Below are 19,056 nucleotides of genomic sequence, written 5' to 3'. Positions count from 1 at the left end.
GGTAGTTTCCTCCAGGAGCAAGGACATTGCAGAGGCCTTTGCTTCATACTATGAGGAATTATATCGGGCCCTGACAACTGAGGATATAGCCAAGATAGTACAGTATATAAGGGGGACAGGGTTACAACAGGGGAGTAAGGAGCAGAGGGATAGGCTGGAACTAGACCCAACTGGGGAAGAAATCCAAGCAGCAAGCAACCAACTCCAGCCGGGGAAATCTCCTGGCCATAAGGGATTCCCCGCAGAATTCTGGAAGCTAGTGGGACAGGAACCAGCGGAGGAGATGAGGGCCATGTTTATGGAGGGTAGGGAAAGGGGCACACTGCCATAGGATCTATAACAGGTAACGATCGTGGTCATGCACAAAAAAGGGAAGCTGGCTGAGCAATGCAGCACATACCGGCCTATATCCCTGATTAACGGCGAGGAAAAAATACTTGTGAAGGTTTTAGCCAATAAACTATTACCGGTCATAGGGGCTCTGATTCACACCAACCAGTGTGGGTTTGTGCCAGGTAGGGCCGCCAGGAGGAACCTCAGGAGATTACATAACCCGCTGAGTGCGGCCTCATCCTTGGAGGGACTGCATGCAGTTCTGCCAATTGACTCAGACAAGGCATTCGACTCAGGGGTGGGAATACCTTTGGGCGGCATTGGAGGTGTTTGGTATTGGCCCCAGATTTATAGGCTGGGTGTGTTTCTTGTATAGGAATCTGGTAGCTAGAGTTTGGGTGAATGGATGGGCATCGGAAGCTTTTTCATTGCAGAGGGGTACCAGGCAACGGTGCCCCCTCTCACCACTTCTGTTTTTGCTGGCAATGGTACCCTTAGTGATACGGGTGGGATTGGATCCCCAACTCAAGGGCTTTGAGGGGCCATTAGGAGGGAATATATCATTATATGGTGACATATTTGGGGGAACCAAGAGGTAGGGGGCGAGAGTTGTTGACATGTTCCAGGACTTCAGTGAGGTGAGTGGCCTTAGGATTAACTGGGCTAAATCAGAACTTATGCTGATGCGAGAGGTGGGGGAAGTGGGACCAGCGGGTTGCCCGTTTACGATGCCAAGGGAGTCCATAAATATCTGGGCATTAGGGTAGGAGTGGAGGAGTCTGCGTTCATACATATCAATTTGAACCCAGTTCTAGATAGGCTCTGGGGAGATGCCAAACACAGGGCGACGCTTCTGATCTCAATGGAAGGCAGGGCAAATCTATGCAAGGTGCTGGCCTTGCCTCGCCTCCTTTACGTCCTCCAGAACACTCCGGTGAAGGTTCCAGCGGGGTGTTTCGGACCATTCAGAGGCTACAGAGGGAAATAATATGGGGATGCAAAAGCCCTCGAATTGCACCACAAACTTTGAGCAGGTCGGTTTGGGGCACCGGGTTGGGGAACACTAATGTGCACCACTATTATTCGGCCTCTCAGGTTATAGCAATCAATGAGTGGCTGTTTGCGAGAGGGGTTTTGCCCCCAATCGTACGAGAGGTGTGCAGGATGGGGTCCAGGTCCCCCTTGCAGGAGCTATATGGAGGGACGCCGCCTCCGGAGATGAGACAGCCAGGGGCCTGCGCATTGGTATTGAGTACAGTAGTTCTTAGGGCCATGAGACGGGGTGGAGTTCTGCGATGAGGGAGGCCCCAATCTTGGGGAACACAGCTTTACCTGAGGTTCTCAAATTGGGTATGCAGAAGAGATGGCAAGATAGGGGTATTCGGAAAGTGAAGGATATATTGGGCCTCATTACGAGGCTGGCGACCGCGGAATGAACAGTGCCAGTAAGGGACCAGCACCGTTCATTCCAGGCCGCCACATTACGAGGTCTGCAGCGGGTCCCGCTCTTCACGCCTGGTCAGACAAGACGTGCAGAGTGGGACCCGCTAGCAAACGAGGATGCTAACAACGGGCCCGTCATTAACGGGCCCGTTGTTAGCATCCTCCCCATTCCCATTGAGCATAGGGGCTCAATGGGAATGGGGACGGTCCGGGTCCCGGAAAAGGGAATTACTGGGCCCTCCAAGGACGGAATGGCCCAGTAAGTCCCCTTTTGCGGGACCCGGACCCGAGTTTAGTGGTAGCTAAAAAGGGCATGGCTATCTCCAAACTCGTAATGAGGCCCATTGTCGTTTCATGGCTTGCAAGAGGGGTTTGGCCTACAGGGCAGAGACAGATACGCCTACACTATGCTACAGCATGCCATGGGTAAGGAAGGGTGGGACACGTGGACTGTTCCAGAGAAGTCCCTGATCGAGGCATATCTGTTGGAAGGGGAGTTTAAGGGGAAGGCAATATTGCAGCTATATCAGATGATTAATAAATTTCACTTCTAAGCCCCTGATGAAACTAAGAGGGAGGTGGGAGGCGGTCCTGGCCGCGTTGGAGGAGGGGGGACTGGACGGAGTCGATGATATCACCAAGGGCAGCAAGCATAACTATGCGACTATGTTTGATACAAGTACAAAATACAGCACAGGGTCTATTATTGGAGGGTCTGCCTTCACAAGATGGGCAGGGCGACGGACCCCTAATGTTTGAAATGTGGAGTGGTGTCCCTTTTCCACATTTTGTGGGAGTGCCCCACGGTGCAGTTGTTTTGGGCACGGGTAAGGGACCACTTATCCAGGGTTGTCAGAAAACTAGTCCCAGGGGTGACACTCCTACATGTCTGGGGCGACCCGGACTTCAGTAGTCGGGAAAAGAGCCTGCTTAGGACCGCTATGATGGTAGTTGACAGGGGGAACTCAACCCCTCCTAGTATACACAAGTGGGAAGAATTAATGTGCAGAGCTGGAGGAAAGGGTGTTAAGAGACAGAGGGTGCCCCCGGAAGTTTGAGAACGTCTGGGGGAAGTGGATAGAGGTGAACTGAGAGGCAACCGTGGGGGAGCCAAGTGGGGTGGGGGAAGGAGCAACGGCGGGTGGGTTCTAGGGTATGGGGTGGCATGGGAGTGTGGGTTAGGGGGAAGGGATATGAACCCAAGGGGTGATGGGAGGGGGACAGTTTTGGGGGAAGGCACTGAGACCTTTTTTGTTGTTGTTGTTCAGGTTGTTGATAATGATGTGAATGATGGAAAACAACACAAATTGGTTAATAAAGAAAATAAAAGTACAACAGGAAGCTCCCATCCTTGCATGAGGCTGCTGGCAGCAGTGCATGCCGCTTTACAATGAATTGGGCTTGGCAGAGGCAAAGTTAAAGGTGCCTGTAAGTAGAAGTCCCTAGACTGGGTGTAAGATGTTCCTATCCTTTTATTAATAGTTGGTTACATATTAAGGATCTCAATTGAGGGACAGGCCACGTTTCTTCGTTTCTTGCACCATTTGAACAGAATGTTTGTAAGGAACCCAGACCTAAGAACTCAAGTTAAAATCAGATTGACTTTTTTCTAACACATGATGTTGTCTCTAGAAGGGACGCTGCAAAGCTGTCCTCCCAGGATTGTAGCAACACTATGTTGAGGACTTTTAGAAAAGGGTTCTTTTCTCCAAGAAAATAAGAGAAGACGGGCCCCCATTACGAGTTCGGCGGTACCCATACCGCTATTGGCGGCATGGCTGCCGCCGAAATCGCGTCCGGGTCCTCAGAATGAGGAATAACCGGGCCATTCCGAGTTCGGAAGGCCTGGTAATTCCGCGTTCCAAGAACGCGCACCCGGTCCTTCCCCATTCCCATTTCAGCCCCCATAGGGCTGAATGGGAATAGGAGAGGGAGCAAACAACGGGCCATTACGAGTTGGCCCGTTGTTTGCTCCCTCTTCCCCTCGCGGGACCCGGTAAGCACGCCTGGTATGACCAGGCGTTGCTTCCTGGGTCCCGGGAGGGGACCTCGTAATGAGGCGGTACTGGGTAAATGGTGCAAGCACCTTTTACGGCGCCGTTTACCCCATACCGCCAGGGTCGTAATGAGGCCCACGGACTCTACTTATAGGGGACCGCACATATGTCTGCAGGTTTATGCAGTGGGAAAAATATGATACCAAGCACAGTAGCAAGGAGTAGTTCTCGAAGATCCCCCCTCATGTCTGTCGTTAAGGGCTCTTCGATAATATCAAAGTTGTAAGCCTCTTACTAATGTATGCATGGTTATAGTGCTCGCTTTTTGACATGCTTGTCAATAGTCAACTGGGCTCTTGGATGTCATAAAATAAATGAAAATTAAAAAGCAGGCGCTGTTATTGCTCAGAGTACACTACTGCAAACTGATCTTTAAATAAATATATATATATATATATATATATGTTCCAGTTTTCTTATATTTTTAATTTGAATTTTATTTTTACAGACTCAAATGTTAATAGATCAAAGTTTGTATTCATGGAATGTCTGTCTTGGTTGGCAAGGGAGGGAAAGGGGGCTGTGCATAGCCCTTGATGTTTCAGGGATAAGGTAACCCTGTCTGGTGTTCTTCACTGCTACTGGAATCCCAATGAAGGCACGTAACTGGCCTGCCAGTGGGACATGCAATGCGAACTGGTCAGGGTGCTTGTGTCTTTTGATCAGAAAGACGGCCACACAAATGATGTGGCATGGATGAAACCTCCACCATGCCCAGCTGCTCCCTGAGAATGTTAAGGGCTCCGGATTTCAGCATTTATTCTTTTCTGGCCCCCTTCTCTCGCAGGGAGACCAGGAAGCTGTTGACGGCGGACATTGGCCAGGTGGACGCGCCGTTCCAGATCTCCGTGGCGTATTCATCGTGCGGCGTGGAAAAAGAGGAAGGCCTGCTGGCGTTCAACTCCCTGCGACTCAGCAGCTGCTTCCGGGGTAGGTTCTCCAGATCCATGGAATCTTAAGGAGCCGATTTGCTGTAAAAAGTCTGCAGTATCATTCACATAGAACATGCAAAGCAACGTCACTTTTGGACCTTGTCCCAGCACAGAGAGGTCACAGTCCTTGTGACTATTTGGCAAAGCTCAGTATTTGTTTGCCAGTGCTGTGCTAAGGTGCAGTTGAGGTGGTTTAGGCTGTTGGGGAGCCTTCCTTTGGATACTTTGCTCCGGATGCGGGTAGTTCCAGTATATGCTGACACTGGGCACCGTGCTGGCTTGAATCACTGTACTGTAACACACCTGGGTGACCTTAGTACAACAATGTTAATGCTTAATTTGAATCGAAGTGACTAACTAAACTGTCTCTATCCCTCAACGAAGGACTAGGCTATCCCTGGGAGAAATCTCACGCTAGGAAGTGGGGTTGCGCCGCCTATCTAACAGGGATAGTTAACGAGGAAATAGTGCCCCCACTAAAACCCAAACTACCAACTCATACAAGCATCCTCAGTGCAAGAAGTTGTAAACCATGAGGCAGTCCCTCATAGGCCACAAAGAGAAGTCTCAAACATATTAAAAAGATCTTTGCCGCCAGGCGAATCCCATCAGCATTTGGGGATGGGATTTTGCGTTTTAATCTCCCGGAGCCAGCCAATTAAGAGGCTAGGAACACGGGTTGAATCTCCCGATGTTAGCCCGCGTTCCAAGCCACCTGATGGCCGCTTCCCCGCCAACCATTCCCCCCCCCTCCACCCCGGATCCTTTTTTAATTCATCCGCCTCCCCCACTTAACTTATCACGGCGCGGGACTTGCCACCGCTGCTGCTTCTTCCTTCTTCTTTTTCTTCATGCGTGAGGCCGCCATGGAAAGGGAAGGTGGACTCTTTCTGGAGCCCAGCCTTCCCATTCAATGGTGGCCATCTTTAAACTAGTATTTTCGTTCCGTGAACGGGACGCCGCGAGGTGACCCATTCACGGGACGAAAATACTTCTAATGAGCTCCGTCCCAGCCGATGGGACGGCTGCTAATGGCGTTAAGCACCCGTTCCAAGGCCTGCAACCTGTGGTAACGTCCCAGGGCCCTCGTTAAACGTCCTCACTTTGCTCAGCCCTTTAACTCTAGCCACCGGGCCATTGCCACTCGTTTCAGCCCTTGGAACGGATGCTTCACGCCACAGTAAAGCCATTGAACTACGTTTATAAAGCTTAATTATAGCATTGGACCATTGGCAGTTCCATTGCAGATAATGCAATAGCAGAGGGCTATGATGGCTGATATAAGTCTTATGTCACAATATCCCAATGCTTCTCCTTAGTCTTTCCTGATTGTAAATAGAACAGTCTGCCCTCATTGGTGGGAATGTTCCAAGAGCAATAATGCCCCGCTCATTGGGTGATTATCTGGGGATAACATGCCTTGGCCCAATGTTGTACCACCTGGTATGCAGCATTATTGCTAGAACGTCACACAGTAGCAAGACACAGCACCGGAAGCGAAAACCTCTGAATGTACAACTGTGATTCTTGGGGGGGGGGGGGGCTGAAGAAGGAAAAGTCGACCTTAATGATTTGTATGGTTTTCTTTTATTTCCTCTATCAGATGAAGAGGGTCCTGACCTGTCCAGGTGCACCCAGGACTCCTCGTTCTATTGCACATCAGGGGCCTGCATCAGTCGCCTGCAGGTGTGCGACTTTCATCTGGACTGTCCCGGGGGAGAGGATGAGGGCGATATTTGTGGTGAGTATAAAAGCCGGGGCCGGATTCATGCTACTTCACTGTCTGCATCATATTGTAGGAATTATTTACACGTAGCAGAATCTTTTAAGGAATACATTACACATGGAAGGGGCTTGGAAGGCAGCCATGAGGAGTGCCTGGACCAGTAGCATATTAGAATCGACAAAGCTTCGTGGGATCCGGCAGAGTCAACATCTGGTTGGTTGTCACAGATCTCAACTGGAGGGGTAATGGGAGCAAGCTGTGTTACAGCCCGGAAACACAGAAAAGGAATTGTGCCGGAACAAGACGGATCTGCGCTCCAGCCAGACAGAACTGTCAAGGCCCAAACACCATCAAGCTTTCTGACCCTGACTTCTGTGAGTCTCCTGGACCCTGTGTCTCAGGGACAGTGTTCAAGAAATGGCAAGCTGCAGTATTGGGTGAATGCAATGTACAGCACTGTTGCATGTCACTGCTCAGCTGCACACAGAGAGACAGCACTTCTATGCATTCAGCTGAGCTGTCAATGATTGCACAGACTGTATCTGAAAGTCAGTTTTTACTCAACAGCCCAAACTCCAAAAATGAAATTGTCCAAGACGGATCTGCGCTCCAGCCAGACAGAACTGTCAAGGCCCAAACACCATCAAGCTTTCTGACCCTGACTTCTGTGAGTCTCCTGGACCCTGTGTCTCAGGGACAGTGTTCAAGAAATGGCAAGCTGCAGTATTGGGTGAATGCAATGTACAGCACTGTTGCATGTCACTGCTCAGCTGCACACAGAGAGACAGCACTTCTATGCATTCAGCTGAGCTGTCAATGATTGCACAGACTGTATCTGAAAGTCAGTTTTTACTCAACAGCCCAAACTCCAAAAATGAAATTGTCCAAAGCTGTATATACGTCTCCTGCTTTGCACACGTTACTGTCAGGGTGACTATGCTGACAGAGGAAATGAGCAGCATACCAAATGTGCATTGCATGTTCACAAGGAATGCACGTTTGAATTACTAGCACAGACATATTTGATACATTGGTGGTCATTCTTATGTTCCCAAAATGCACTTTGTTTTTATGCAAAGCAGCCAGCATCCTATATTCATGACACGCACATAATTCAACACTTAGCTCCGCCCGCAGACCCACCCACACCTCTGACAATCCAGCCCCCGTCCCACAAACACCACTGACAATCCCCCCACACCCCTCTCACACGAAGGGGAGTTTTTTTTGGGGGGGGGAAGAGTTCCTCCAGTAAATTTGGTCAATTTCCAGCACTGACTGGGAGTGTAGGCGAGCAGTAGACAGTGGTGATCTGGATCACGTTATGCCACATTGAGAGCAGGAGTGAGTTTATGCTCACAGTGACTGCTTAAACCTGTGAACAAACTATAGTTGCAAATCTTGTGTCTGCTGGCTCGTGCTGCGCACATTTCATATTCCTTCCGGGATAAGCTGGCAAGTGAGAAGGAGAAGGGACCATGGGAAATAGTTATAATGTTACCAGTAGAACTATTGCTAATTCTGGTGGTCTGGTAATGCCACCAGGTGCCCAAGATGGTTAGATTCAACCATAATGCCTAGGGCCAAGAAACGCACCCGCGGGCGTAGGCGCGCACTTACGTAACATAAATCATGCTATGTGTTGATGCAGTCTGAACGCTGGTACTGAGGCAGGGCTAGTATATGTATCACATGATGCATTCCTTCCCATTGGCTGGCATCTGTTGTTCATGTGGACAGCATAATAAAGTGAATTGCAGAAAAATAAAGCTCAAGTTCCCATATCTAGAAGCACCCCATATATAAGAAGAGCTGGGTTCTATTCTCGGGTCCTATACTTCAGCAAAGCATGCTTATTTGCAAGGTTTATAGTGATAAAATCGAAAAATAAAATCTCAAAAAAAAAAGGTCGGAAAAAAAAGTCGCATTTTTTTTAATGCCGTTTTTTATTCGAAATGGGGGGGTTCCCCCCCAACCCCCCTTTTTTTATTTTTTTTTTTTACCCTTTTTGTTAATCCCGGACCCCAAAATAAATATATAATTAAAAAAAGAGTAATTTGAGTTTTTTTTCTCCAGATTTTCTTTTCGACCTTATTGTCATTCGAGATTTTATTTTCGAGATTTTGACCGACCACCCATTTGCAAATTCCCTTTTTTCTTGTGTCCTGTTACTTTCTCTGAAAATGGAAGGGTTCAGACACACGTTTTAGGCATCATATAAAAATAGTGCATCAACTAAGCTGTTTACATGAGTGGGCATGTGTCATCTGAGGCTGTTTAAACATCTTATGCTCCAAGGAGAAGCTCTGCATCCAATTCCCCTCAACATAGAGAGCTTCTGACCTTTCCCCATAGACCCCTGACACATGCATGCCAACATTATGCACTCTGTTCAGAGAATTCTAATCCAGTCCTGGTTTTAACTTTGCATTCTGGGACTTGTATTGCCAGGTTTACCCATTATTAATTCAGGACTATAAATCCCAGAGAATGCAAAGTTAAAACCAGGACTGGACTATGGTCAGGGGTCTGTGGGGAAAGGTCAGAAGGCCTCTATGTTGAGGGAAATGGATCCTGCTTTGTCAAAAATACTAACATCATTCTAGTGCAGGGTTATCCAACTCCAGTCCTCTAGTGCCTGAATCCTGACAGGCTTTCAGGATATCCCTCATTAATATTCACGAGAAAAAATGTACATACATTTAGAACCATTGTATGCAAAATGTATCGCATGAATATTAATGAGGGGTATCCTGAAAATCCAACATGTTTCCATCCCTCGAAGCCTGGAGTTGGATGGTTTTTGCTCACTTGCCATCATATGTCCCAAAAGTTACAAACTTGTGGCAATCCGAGACTATGACATTACTATGAACTCCCCTAAGCACTGCTGTTGGGTCGAGGGCCCTTTTTCCAGTCTCTCTATTGAGAAAAGTGTTACTTTACTTCCCTGTTGGTCTTCACTCAGTCGTGATTGGATCCCTTGAATTTTTAGAAAACATGGAGAAAGGATAGAAAGTTATTGGCACCCTAGTGTTATCTGTTATGTAAGTGGGGCAGGAACCCCCTGCTCACGCCTTCCTGGGATCAGCATTCTTAGATAGAGGACAGCATTCCCATGTACATCTTAGACAACCTTGATTTCTGGTTACCAGATAGGGCCCAGACTATGCAGCACACACCATTGTTGCGTTATGACATTGACCACATCGCTACGCACAAACATCCTGAACTGTCTCAAGATCAGGGAAAGAACCCACTTAAAAACCTTCTGCCCCATCCTCAAGCTGCCTCGCTTCCTGAAACCCCTTCCAAGCTCTTTCACCCATACAAGCCAACCAAGCACCTAAGATTGCCATCCTGGACCCAGCATGCACCGAGGGACTTAGTACAAGAGGTTTGGGGGAAGTTCAGTCGATGTACAAGATTCCATAGTGTGAAGTTCTCTTTCCTTTCACTCTCCAGCTTAGGGTGGACTTCCTACCACCCCGCAAAGGACTAAAGACACCCGCATTCCATGCCACCTTGGGCCCTGGTGTTTGAGGGAGCAAACTGATAACCAACCTGCCGGTAGCAGATGCAATGCACCTAGTGAACACCAGTCACAACACTGTCTCAGAGAAACCTGTTCTACAGTGCTTGACCAGAGGCCACTGCAGTCCTCTACCATGACATCCCACCTAGACCCCCTCCACACAATTTCCCTCCTCGTACAGTAAGGCTGAACCGTGAACTCTTAATACCGTTTCCCATCTTTCGTCCCTGCCTAACTACGAAAAGCTCCCTGAAGCAAATGTAAGGTGTATGAGTGCTGCACGTCGCGTAAGCAGTGCTGACTGGGGAATTACTACCCTGGTGTGTATATTAGATGGCAGGTGAGTGTACCCGGCTTGTGTAAAGAAATGCTGAGATATGGGGCAGGGATTGGCGACCCAGCTACCCAGGAAGCGACACACCTGGTGGTCATCATGCACCGCCAACACCAGCATGTACATCCATGCGAACCATGTGCTAAATTACAGTGTCTTTAAACTAATCCACTTTCAAAGAGCTCCCCTCTGGCATCTTAAAAGAAACTCATTGGCCACTGTACAACTAAACAACCAGTCGCTGCCAGACTGCAACGACCAATCCAGTGCAATGTACAAACCCTGAATCTCTTAAGCACTCCCGCTTTCTCTCTACTACCCTCACATTCCAGGGGGGAACTCCCGTGCCCCTGATTATTGGGATCCAGTGCACAGTTATTTAAGTTTTAAGGATCGGCCCATCTATTGGTGTGGAAGCTACCAGCTCAGCTGCACTGCTTAGGGGAGCTCGCTCAGCCCTTTGTCGGAGGTTGCCTCATGAGTTGGAGTACCTTTGGAAGCCCCCCCCTTACTCAAGCAGATGGTAGCTTCCTGCCACACAGCTGCAGGAGGAGCTACTAAGGGAGCGGGAGGTGCTGGGCGTTGCTTGCCCCAGTTCTTAATGGGTATCACCAAATTGCTGCACATTCGAAAATACGGAATGCAAAAATGTCGAAGATTTGGCTGTGAATTTTGCAGCAATTGTATGTGGGGGTGGGTTAGGGTATTACATTATGTGAGGCAGGGGTGTTGCTAGGTCTGGAAAAGACCCGGGGCTAAGCTGATGTCAAAACTTTTGCCACTGGGGGCTAGCTAGCCTTTTGGCTGTAGCTCCTGAGATTCTATCCAGGGCTACAACCAAAAGACCCAGGGCTACAGCCCCCTAAACCCCCCCCCCCCCTAGCAACGCCTCTGATGTGAGGGTAGTATGGGGAAGGGCTGCGGGAGGTCTCTTCCGCATATAATTGCACGGAATGTGCAGTAATGACACAGATCCAACCAGGAGAGGAGACTAAGAGGCCTCACAACATTCATCAAAAGGGTGCAGTCATCGCAAAAGAAGAACCATGGAAACAGGGCCACTCGTGGGCGCTAGGAAACCACTGTGCTAGCCGTCCCTGGGTTGAGCCCACCTCTCCGGTGGACTCAGGTCACCCCCGCTCTTCGGCGGTTGTGGCGCTGTCTGCTGACCTCTCTGGAACCTCCTTCTGGCTCGCCACGTGCAAAGGGGTGCAGTGGCTCGCATAACCATAATAATGTGGTGGCCTTTCCTGTGCCGTGGTGACAATGTTAAAATGTCTTTTGCATTTGCCATGTTTAATTATTGATGAACTGGTTTCTAAGAATGCGTGACGAATAACCAATGTTTTTAGTAATTAAAATGTGATTGCATTTTATTCTTTTTTCTATAGCTATTTGTAGTATGTGCGTGTATTGTGTGCACCAATGCAGGATATATAGAATGTGACGAGGTGGCCGGGAAGGTTCCAGGACTGACAGGGACTCAGGATGGGAGATCGGACATTATCCTGCTCCCGCCACCCTTTCCCAACTTGCCCTGAAACCTAATAAAGACAACATCCTTTTATACTTATCTGCCTCCAGCGTCATCTCTGCCTTCCTGTACCTGCTGCCAGGACCACCACCCCCTTCCCCCACACTACACTATTTGTCTTTTTTTTTTTTTACTTTGGTAAAGGTTTGTAGCGCTGTACATAGAACATATCACCTAACTGAAATGGGAACTTATTTGCGTGCCTCAGAAGGATAACAGGCTCAGTTGGTCTTGCAGGGATTTGAACCAGCGACCGGCAGATCACATACAGATCACAGCGGCGAGTGCTCAACCAGCTGAGCTAAGTTATGGCTGGGAGCAGCACCAGACGATGCCATGCTGTGCTGGCAGCACACGCCGGGCGGGCGGAGGAGGCAGTGACTGACTAGCAGAATGAGGCACGTGAGAGGCCAACCGATCCTCTGTGAAAGGTCTTCAGCTACCCCCTCAGTGGGTACTCTACTGGGGGGCCCCAGGTCTGGAAGAAAGGGAAAAAGACGACAAGTGCCCTCCAACCTCTCTCCTCATCAGACTTGACTGGGATTCCCATCATAGAAGCAGCTAAAATGGAAACAAATACCTGAAATTACCCCCTGTTGAGAGTACGTCAAAAAGCGTCCTGTCACTTCTAGGTGACATCACAGTGATGGGGCAAAGCCCCTTGCACGTATTACCAAATAGGCGTACCTTGGCTCACTGTGAAGATCCATAAACTACCCCTGAGGATGCCCAACCTCTAACTTCCTGTCACCAAAGCTTGGAGGTGCACTAGTGTCTACAGCACACCACGAGAATTCTATTGGGGGTGCAAGGTCGTGGACACACTTTAAAGCACCACAAAACTCACCCAGAGCGCAACTGAGCTCTCCCACTCCTCCTCTTTCTGTCTCATTCTCCCTCATTCAGCCATGATCATGTTCTGGGAACTTAATGACCTCTCCACTGAAGTATCGGCGATGCCTACCTTGCCACCCACAAACACTGACCCCTCTTCCACCTGGGCTCCACTTGGCTGTAGGGATGTCCTGCGTGTAGGGATGTCCTGCGTTCTGCCTACAGTTGTCCAACTCCAGGCCTCGAGGGCCGGAGCCATACGGGGTTTTCAGGATGCCCCTCATTAATATTCATGAGATGGATTTGCATACAACTATTGTAAATGTATGCTCATTTTCCCTCATGAATTTTAATGAGGGATATCTTGAAAACTCGTCAGGGTTCTGGTCCTCAAGGCCCGGAGTGGGACAACCCCTAATCAGTGCCTGTCCTTCAGAGTCCAGCTTGGTCAAGATCCAGAGTCCTCTCCTTTGTGGTGCAGGGCCCCAGGGACATGCATTAGGGCATGTGGGATAAGGATCCATAAGACACTGCCCTCATCAAGGCTCTATTAGACCTCCAGTCTATTGTGATGATGGGGAGTAAAGCCCCTCCCTCAGCCTTGTTGTGGGGACGGGGGAAAGCAGAGAGCTGCCACAGAACCTCCATCCTCTCAGGGGCAAATGTTCCTTCTGCAGCACTTCTAGAAGGTCAGAGAACTGGCACATACCCTGCTTTACCCAGTATCACCCCATCACTGCGTGTGCCATCACTGCGCATCCCAAAATGTCAAATTTTAAAAGCCCCATTTCATTGCATATATATGTGGGGGGATGGGTTCCGTTAATAATAGTGGGAGTTTGGGGTTATGGAGGGCTGCGGGTGGTCTCCGCCATATATTTGTGGTGAAATGGCGTGCACAGTAAAAAATGCAGTGATCACATAGATCTGCTTACCCTGCACTCTAGCGTGTGTGTGCAAAGCATCTTTGCAATGTACCGCCTGGCCTCCTGGCTCGCACATGCATTCCTAGTCAGAGAGCAGGGACGGCATTGGGGCCTTTCAACCTTTTCAAATTAAAGGGGCTTTGAGCCTCCGCGTGGGGGGGCAGCACCTGCCCCCATTGTTGCCAGTCAGCAGTCTTGTAACACAGCAATACATTTCTTTCTCTATTTTTGTTCTGAGACTTCAAATGTGCGCTTTGCAGCCCTCGCATTACAAACTGCGTTTTCTCTTCACACGAGATATACAGAAGTGTTATCACCTCATTGCCTTCCAACACTGGTTTCTCCACATCAGCCCCTTGCTGACAAAAGAAGAGTTTAATGCTCTGCAGTGGGCATTTAGGGTTTAAGCTCCCTGCTGGCTGACCGTCACATGATAATCAGCGGCTATTAACCTTAACTTTGTCGCCATTTTAATGTATGCACCCCAGGCGTACCTCAGACTTTTTTTGCTCCAAGCAGGGGACCCCCAACCATCATGTTTAAATAGGCCGACACACATCTTCAGCCTGGCATGTCAGGGAGAGACTGGCACCAGAATCCAGGAAGCGGCTTAGTGGATGATTTTAGAAAAGTCTCAAGGGATTAGTAATAATGGCTAGTGATAATTTGTATAAAGTCTTGGGCATAAATGTTTACAGTGGGTTTGGCTTTCTCTACAAGATGAACCAAAACATTGCATTTTGCAGCTCAATTTTTGTGTGAAATTGTCTTTACACAAAATGCAATAGGGTTTAGAAGGAGTTCTGTGCTGGGAAACATAACATATTCCAATATTTTTCTTTTATTTTTATTTTTGTATTTTTGTATTCAAAATAAAAAATATATATATATTTTACATAGCGGGTCTCACTGTCCCTTTAAGTCACTCTCATTGCCCTCAGTTTCCCCTTAAACTGCTATTTTCCCCAGTAGGGCCCCATCAACAGACCCATTTCCCCATGTCACCTATTGCCCCAGCTGTGCCCTGAGTCAATCTAGTTTGCCGCAGAAATGGCACAAGGCCCAAATAACCTATCGCAACCAACTCTCCCATTCCTGCACACTCACCCACCCACACACACACACAAGTATGCACACATACACACGGGTGTTGTGATAAATACCTGCACTGCAAAGGCGTGCGGGTAAGACATGCCACCAAACCGTGCAATAACCCTTCATCAGGGTCAAAAATCATGTGGCGTCACTTCCCACAAGTGGAATAGTGTGCCACCGAGGTGTTTTTGTGAAAAAAACTCCACTGATTAAAATGGAAACCTACTTGGGCACACCTGTAGCCTAAAGAGTAATATGTCTTGTCTTCAACCAAGTGCTGTTGCATTGTGTCTGTTTCCCTTTGGGTCATTTTGATGTGTTATGGCTTCTATAATTTTGCCTAAAACATCATCTTTTTACAATAGTCACATATTGCAATTTCATCCACTTCTCTGTTGATCTGCCATAGCATCCCTCCTCCCAGAGGGAGCATTTTGTTCCTTCGAGTCGGGAGCCTGCGACTGGGCTATGGACGATGCCGCCGCAACCGCGAGTTGGTCCATCGTGGACTCGAAGCAGACGGATCCCGAAGCACCGGTTCTCGGCTCTGCTTTAAAAGCTACTGCTGGTATGTGACTCTCTTACAATGCATGGGGGCCTTGGATTTATGTGTAAAGACCAGCAAAGGATGTTCTTATTACAGTCTAGTTGTGACGTCACCACTCACCTGTAATTAGGAAATAACACTGCTCAACTGCAATAAACTATTACAATGCTGTTCTGACGACACAGTGCCTGCTTCCAAAGCTAGCAGAGAACAGCATTCCAGCTGCTAATGAAGTGCTTAGTTAAAGCCGTGACGAGCTTTCCTAATTCCTTTCTTTCTAAAACAGCTTTCTGCGAAACCTTGCAGATATTAAGGAGCTTATTTGTGGTAGTGCCTTTATTTTGTGTACTGCTGAGTGGCGCATCGGAGAACAAGAAGCTCTGTATTGTATTGTATTGTATTGTATTGTATTGTATTGTATTTGGTTATTTATATAGCGCTCTTTCCCCACTTGTGTGGCCTCAATGCGCTTTTATCACTTATTTTAACATCCCAAAACTGCGTGAAATATGTTTTGTGACACACTGGTGTATTTTTTCTCCAACCGAGCGGCTGTTCATTTTCTTTGTGTATCCACCACTGGAAGATCTCCTGTGGCAGAATTGGCAAGAGACCAAGTATTAAATGGGATGACAGTGAGACATGTATTATAAGGAATAAAATACCTCTCAGTGTACTTACAAGGGATACCGAAATTCATCTCTGAGTTCTGTATCCTTCTAAGGGAACTTGGATTTCAGGCTCGTTCCTCGATGTGGTCACTAAATTCTCACGGACTTGCAATGTCCTTGTCGAGTGTGGAACTGTTTCCCTTTCTGAATTCTGTATCCTCCGACTGTGACATCGTGATAGAGGATTATGGAATTCAGAAACTGCTGTGACATCATAGGAAAGGGATACAACATGTTCTCTGGCAGGTCATTTTTTCACTGTTTTGAGTTTCTGTGGGGAGAGGAGAGAGGGTGCCTGGTACTTTGTACGTGCAGACGGGAGTTCTCTCTTGCCTCCATTCTACAACACCTGCATTAACAGTAGCGTCACTAGGTGGGGTGGGGCTGGAGGGTCCAAAGACCCCCCTCTGAAATCCTGGGCCCCACCTTGTGCCCCCCTACCTAAGGCTAGCAGGGACGGTGTTCTCTGTTTGTGGTGTTATTTGTGACACTCACTAAGGCAAATGTCTGCAGATCACACAGCAAATGCTCTCCTTTTGTGTCAAAGCTGGCAGTGATCTTGGTATGCATTCTGGCATCGGTATGAACATGAGCACGAGCCACTTCTCAGGTGTGCCTGCCCGGCTTCTGCACAGCGACCTCCATAGTGTGCAGAGCAGCTTGCAGCCCCTCCCACCAGAATGTAGCGCACAAAACTGCTAATGATGGGTCATTAGTCACTGAATGGTTTTGTGCTTGTGACGTCACACATTACCTTTCATAGGCTGCCCGCCACTTTTGTCTGTGCCCCCCCACTACTTTTGTCTTTTGCCCCCTCTGTTCTCCTCCTAAATTTGATTCCTGGTGACGCCACTGACCTGCAATGCATGTCCAGGGGGAGAGTACAGGGGGAGGAAAAGCAATGGGGGGAGGGGGGCATACAAAGCATACAAATTCCTAATGTTTTAGAATTATTATTGAAGGAATAACAAATTCTTGCCATTGCCTTCCTGGCTCCTTCCGCCCTTCCTCCAAAGCTCAAGTAGACTCTGGCGAACCAGAAATCCATGACGTGTGACTGCATACGTACGTGCATGCGTGCGCACGCATTTATGATGATATGATATGATAAGGCATTTGTAACGCGCCTATACACAAGTGTTTCAAGGCGCGACGAGGCAGGGGGGGGGACAAGGGGAGACAGACAACGATCTTACTAGGCCAGGTGTCATTCAGATTGCGCAAGTGCAAGGGTAGAGGGGAAGGGAAAAGTGCAAGGGGGAAAGGGAGAGGGGAAAGTGCAGTACAGGGTTATTAGCATACAGCATACAGGATAAATAACAAGGGCCAGCTGGTGGCAAGTGCGAGGTAAGTGCAGACAAGTGCTGGGAAGGGGGGCTGTATGGATACAGACACAGTCCCGTAGTGCAGGGGTTGCCGTGGAGGCAGTGCAGGGGAGAGTGGCTGGGCCGAGAACGGTGAATGGCCCAGTTGCAGATTCAGTGCAGTTTCAGTAACATTAGCAGGAGAGAGGGGGAGAGAAAGCGGAGGCAAAGAGGAAGGTTTTGAGGTGCTTCCGGAACCGGAGGTGGTTCTCCTCAAGTTTCAGGGAGGTAGGAAGGCTGTTCCAGAGGGAGGCCCCTGCATTGGAAAGAGATCTGCCCCCAACTCGTTGTTTGGAGAGGCGGCTGACCCTGAGGGAGTTGGAGGCGGATGAGCGAAGAGCTTGAGAAGGAAGATATTTAGGAAGAGAGAGTTGAAGGTATTTTGGCCCAAGGCCCCAGACGGCCTTGTGGACAATGCAGAGGGTTTTGAACTTGGTCCTCGCATCACTGGGAGCCAGTGTAGTGATTTCAGTCCTGGAGAGATACGGTCCCTGGGCTTGAGGCCAAGGACAAGTCTTGCAGTCCTGTTCTGGATGAGTTGCAAAGGGCGGAGAGTAGAGGCGGGCAGATTAAGATAGAGGCTGTTACAGTAGTCCAGCTTAGAGAGAACCAGGGCTCTAGAGACAGTGAGCTTCTGGGGGAAGGAGAGGAAAGGAAGGATACCTCTGAGGAGGTGTAGCTGGTAGTGTGACTTCTTAGATACGTCGGATATGTGAGAGAAGGAGAGTGTGGAGTCGAAGATGACCCCAAGGTTTTTTGCCTTGCATGTAGGAGCAGGAAGAGGGCCCAGAGAGGCCGGCCAGAGAGCAGCAGGGAAGGAGGGAGTGGGAGTGCCGATGAGTAGAATCTCAGTCTTACTGGCATTAAGGCAGAGGTCGTTGGCAGCACACCATTCCTGGATAGCAGAAAGACAGTCAGAGATGAGGGAAGGAGAAGAGGAGGCCGAGGGTAGCCTGAAAATGAGTTGGGTATCATCCGCATAGCACTGAAAGTAGGGGCAGAGAGCGGCGATGTGGTGGGCGAGAAGTGCCAGATACTGGTTGAACAGCCAGGGAGAGAGGTTAGATCCCTGGGGGACACCACAGGTAGAGAAGAAGATGTCAGAGAGGAAAGACCCCAGTTGGACCTGGGAGGGTCGATTTGAGAGGAAAGAGGTCAGCCACGTCAGAGCCTGACCAGTGATACCGAGGTTATCACGGAGACGGTTGAGCAGGATGGTATGGTTGACAGTATCAAAGGCAGAAGAGAGATCAAGCAAAATGAGAACACATGGAATGTTACAGTCAAGGTTCGAGAGCAGGTCCTCACGGATGTTCAAGAGATCAGTTTCCGTGCTTCTGGCAGCTCTGAAGCCAGACTGATGGTCATGAAGACTACCAACACATTCAGCATGGAGATTAAGCTGGGAGATGGCCAGTTTCTCCAGGAGCTTGCCCAGGAAGGGAGTGATAGAGATTGGGCGATAGTTAGCTGGGCAGGAAGGGTCGGAAGAGGGTTTCTTAAGAAGGGGGTGCACAAGGGAGTGCTTTAGAGGGGATGGGAAGACTCCAGAGGCGAAGGAGTGATTGCAGAAGTCAGCAAGGGCAGGAGCCAAGGAGTCAATGTGGTCCTTGATAGTTTTGGAGGAACAGGGGTGGACCTGTTTTGACGAGACTTTCATAGATCGGACTTGTCTTGAAACCTCGTCAGCAGAAAAAAGGGGAAAGGAAGAGAAGGAGAGAGGAG

The 19,056-nt window shown here is 48.9% G+C and overlaps 1 protein-coding gene across 1 annotated transcript in view; it reads left to right on the top strand.

Annotated features, from left to right (window-relative positions):
- Window positions 1-19,056, top strand: part of LTK (leukocyte receptor tyrosine kinase) — a 621,554-nt gene that overhangs the window by 424,972 nt on the left and 177,526 nt on the right. The window contains exons 5-7 of the mRNA XM_069638785.1: window positions 4,621-4,763; window positions 6,369-6,506; window positions 15,159-15,317. Coding sequence (XP_069494886.1) covers window positions 4,621-4,763; window positions 6,369-6,506; window positions 15,159-15,317 — 440 coding nt within the window. The remainder of the gene's footprint in view (window positions 1-4,620; window positions 4,764-6,368; window positions 6,507-15,158; window positions 15,318-19,056) is intronic.

This window comes from Ambystoma mexicanum, chromosome 14, assembly GCF_040938575.1.
Source record: "Ambystoma mexicanum isolate Mex_15411 chromosome 14, UKY_AmexF1_1, whole genome shotgun sequence".
NCBI classification, from domain to species: domain Eukaryota; kingdom Metazoa; phylum Chordata; class Amphibia; order Caudata; family Ambystomatidae; genus Ambystoma; species Ambystoma mexicanum.
This window is presented reverse-complemented; position numbering and strand designations above follow the sequence as displayed.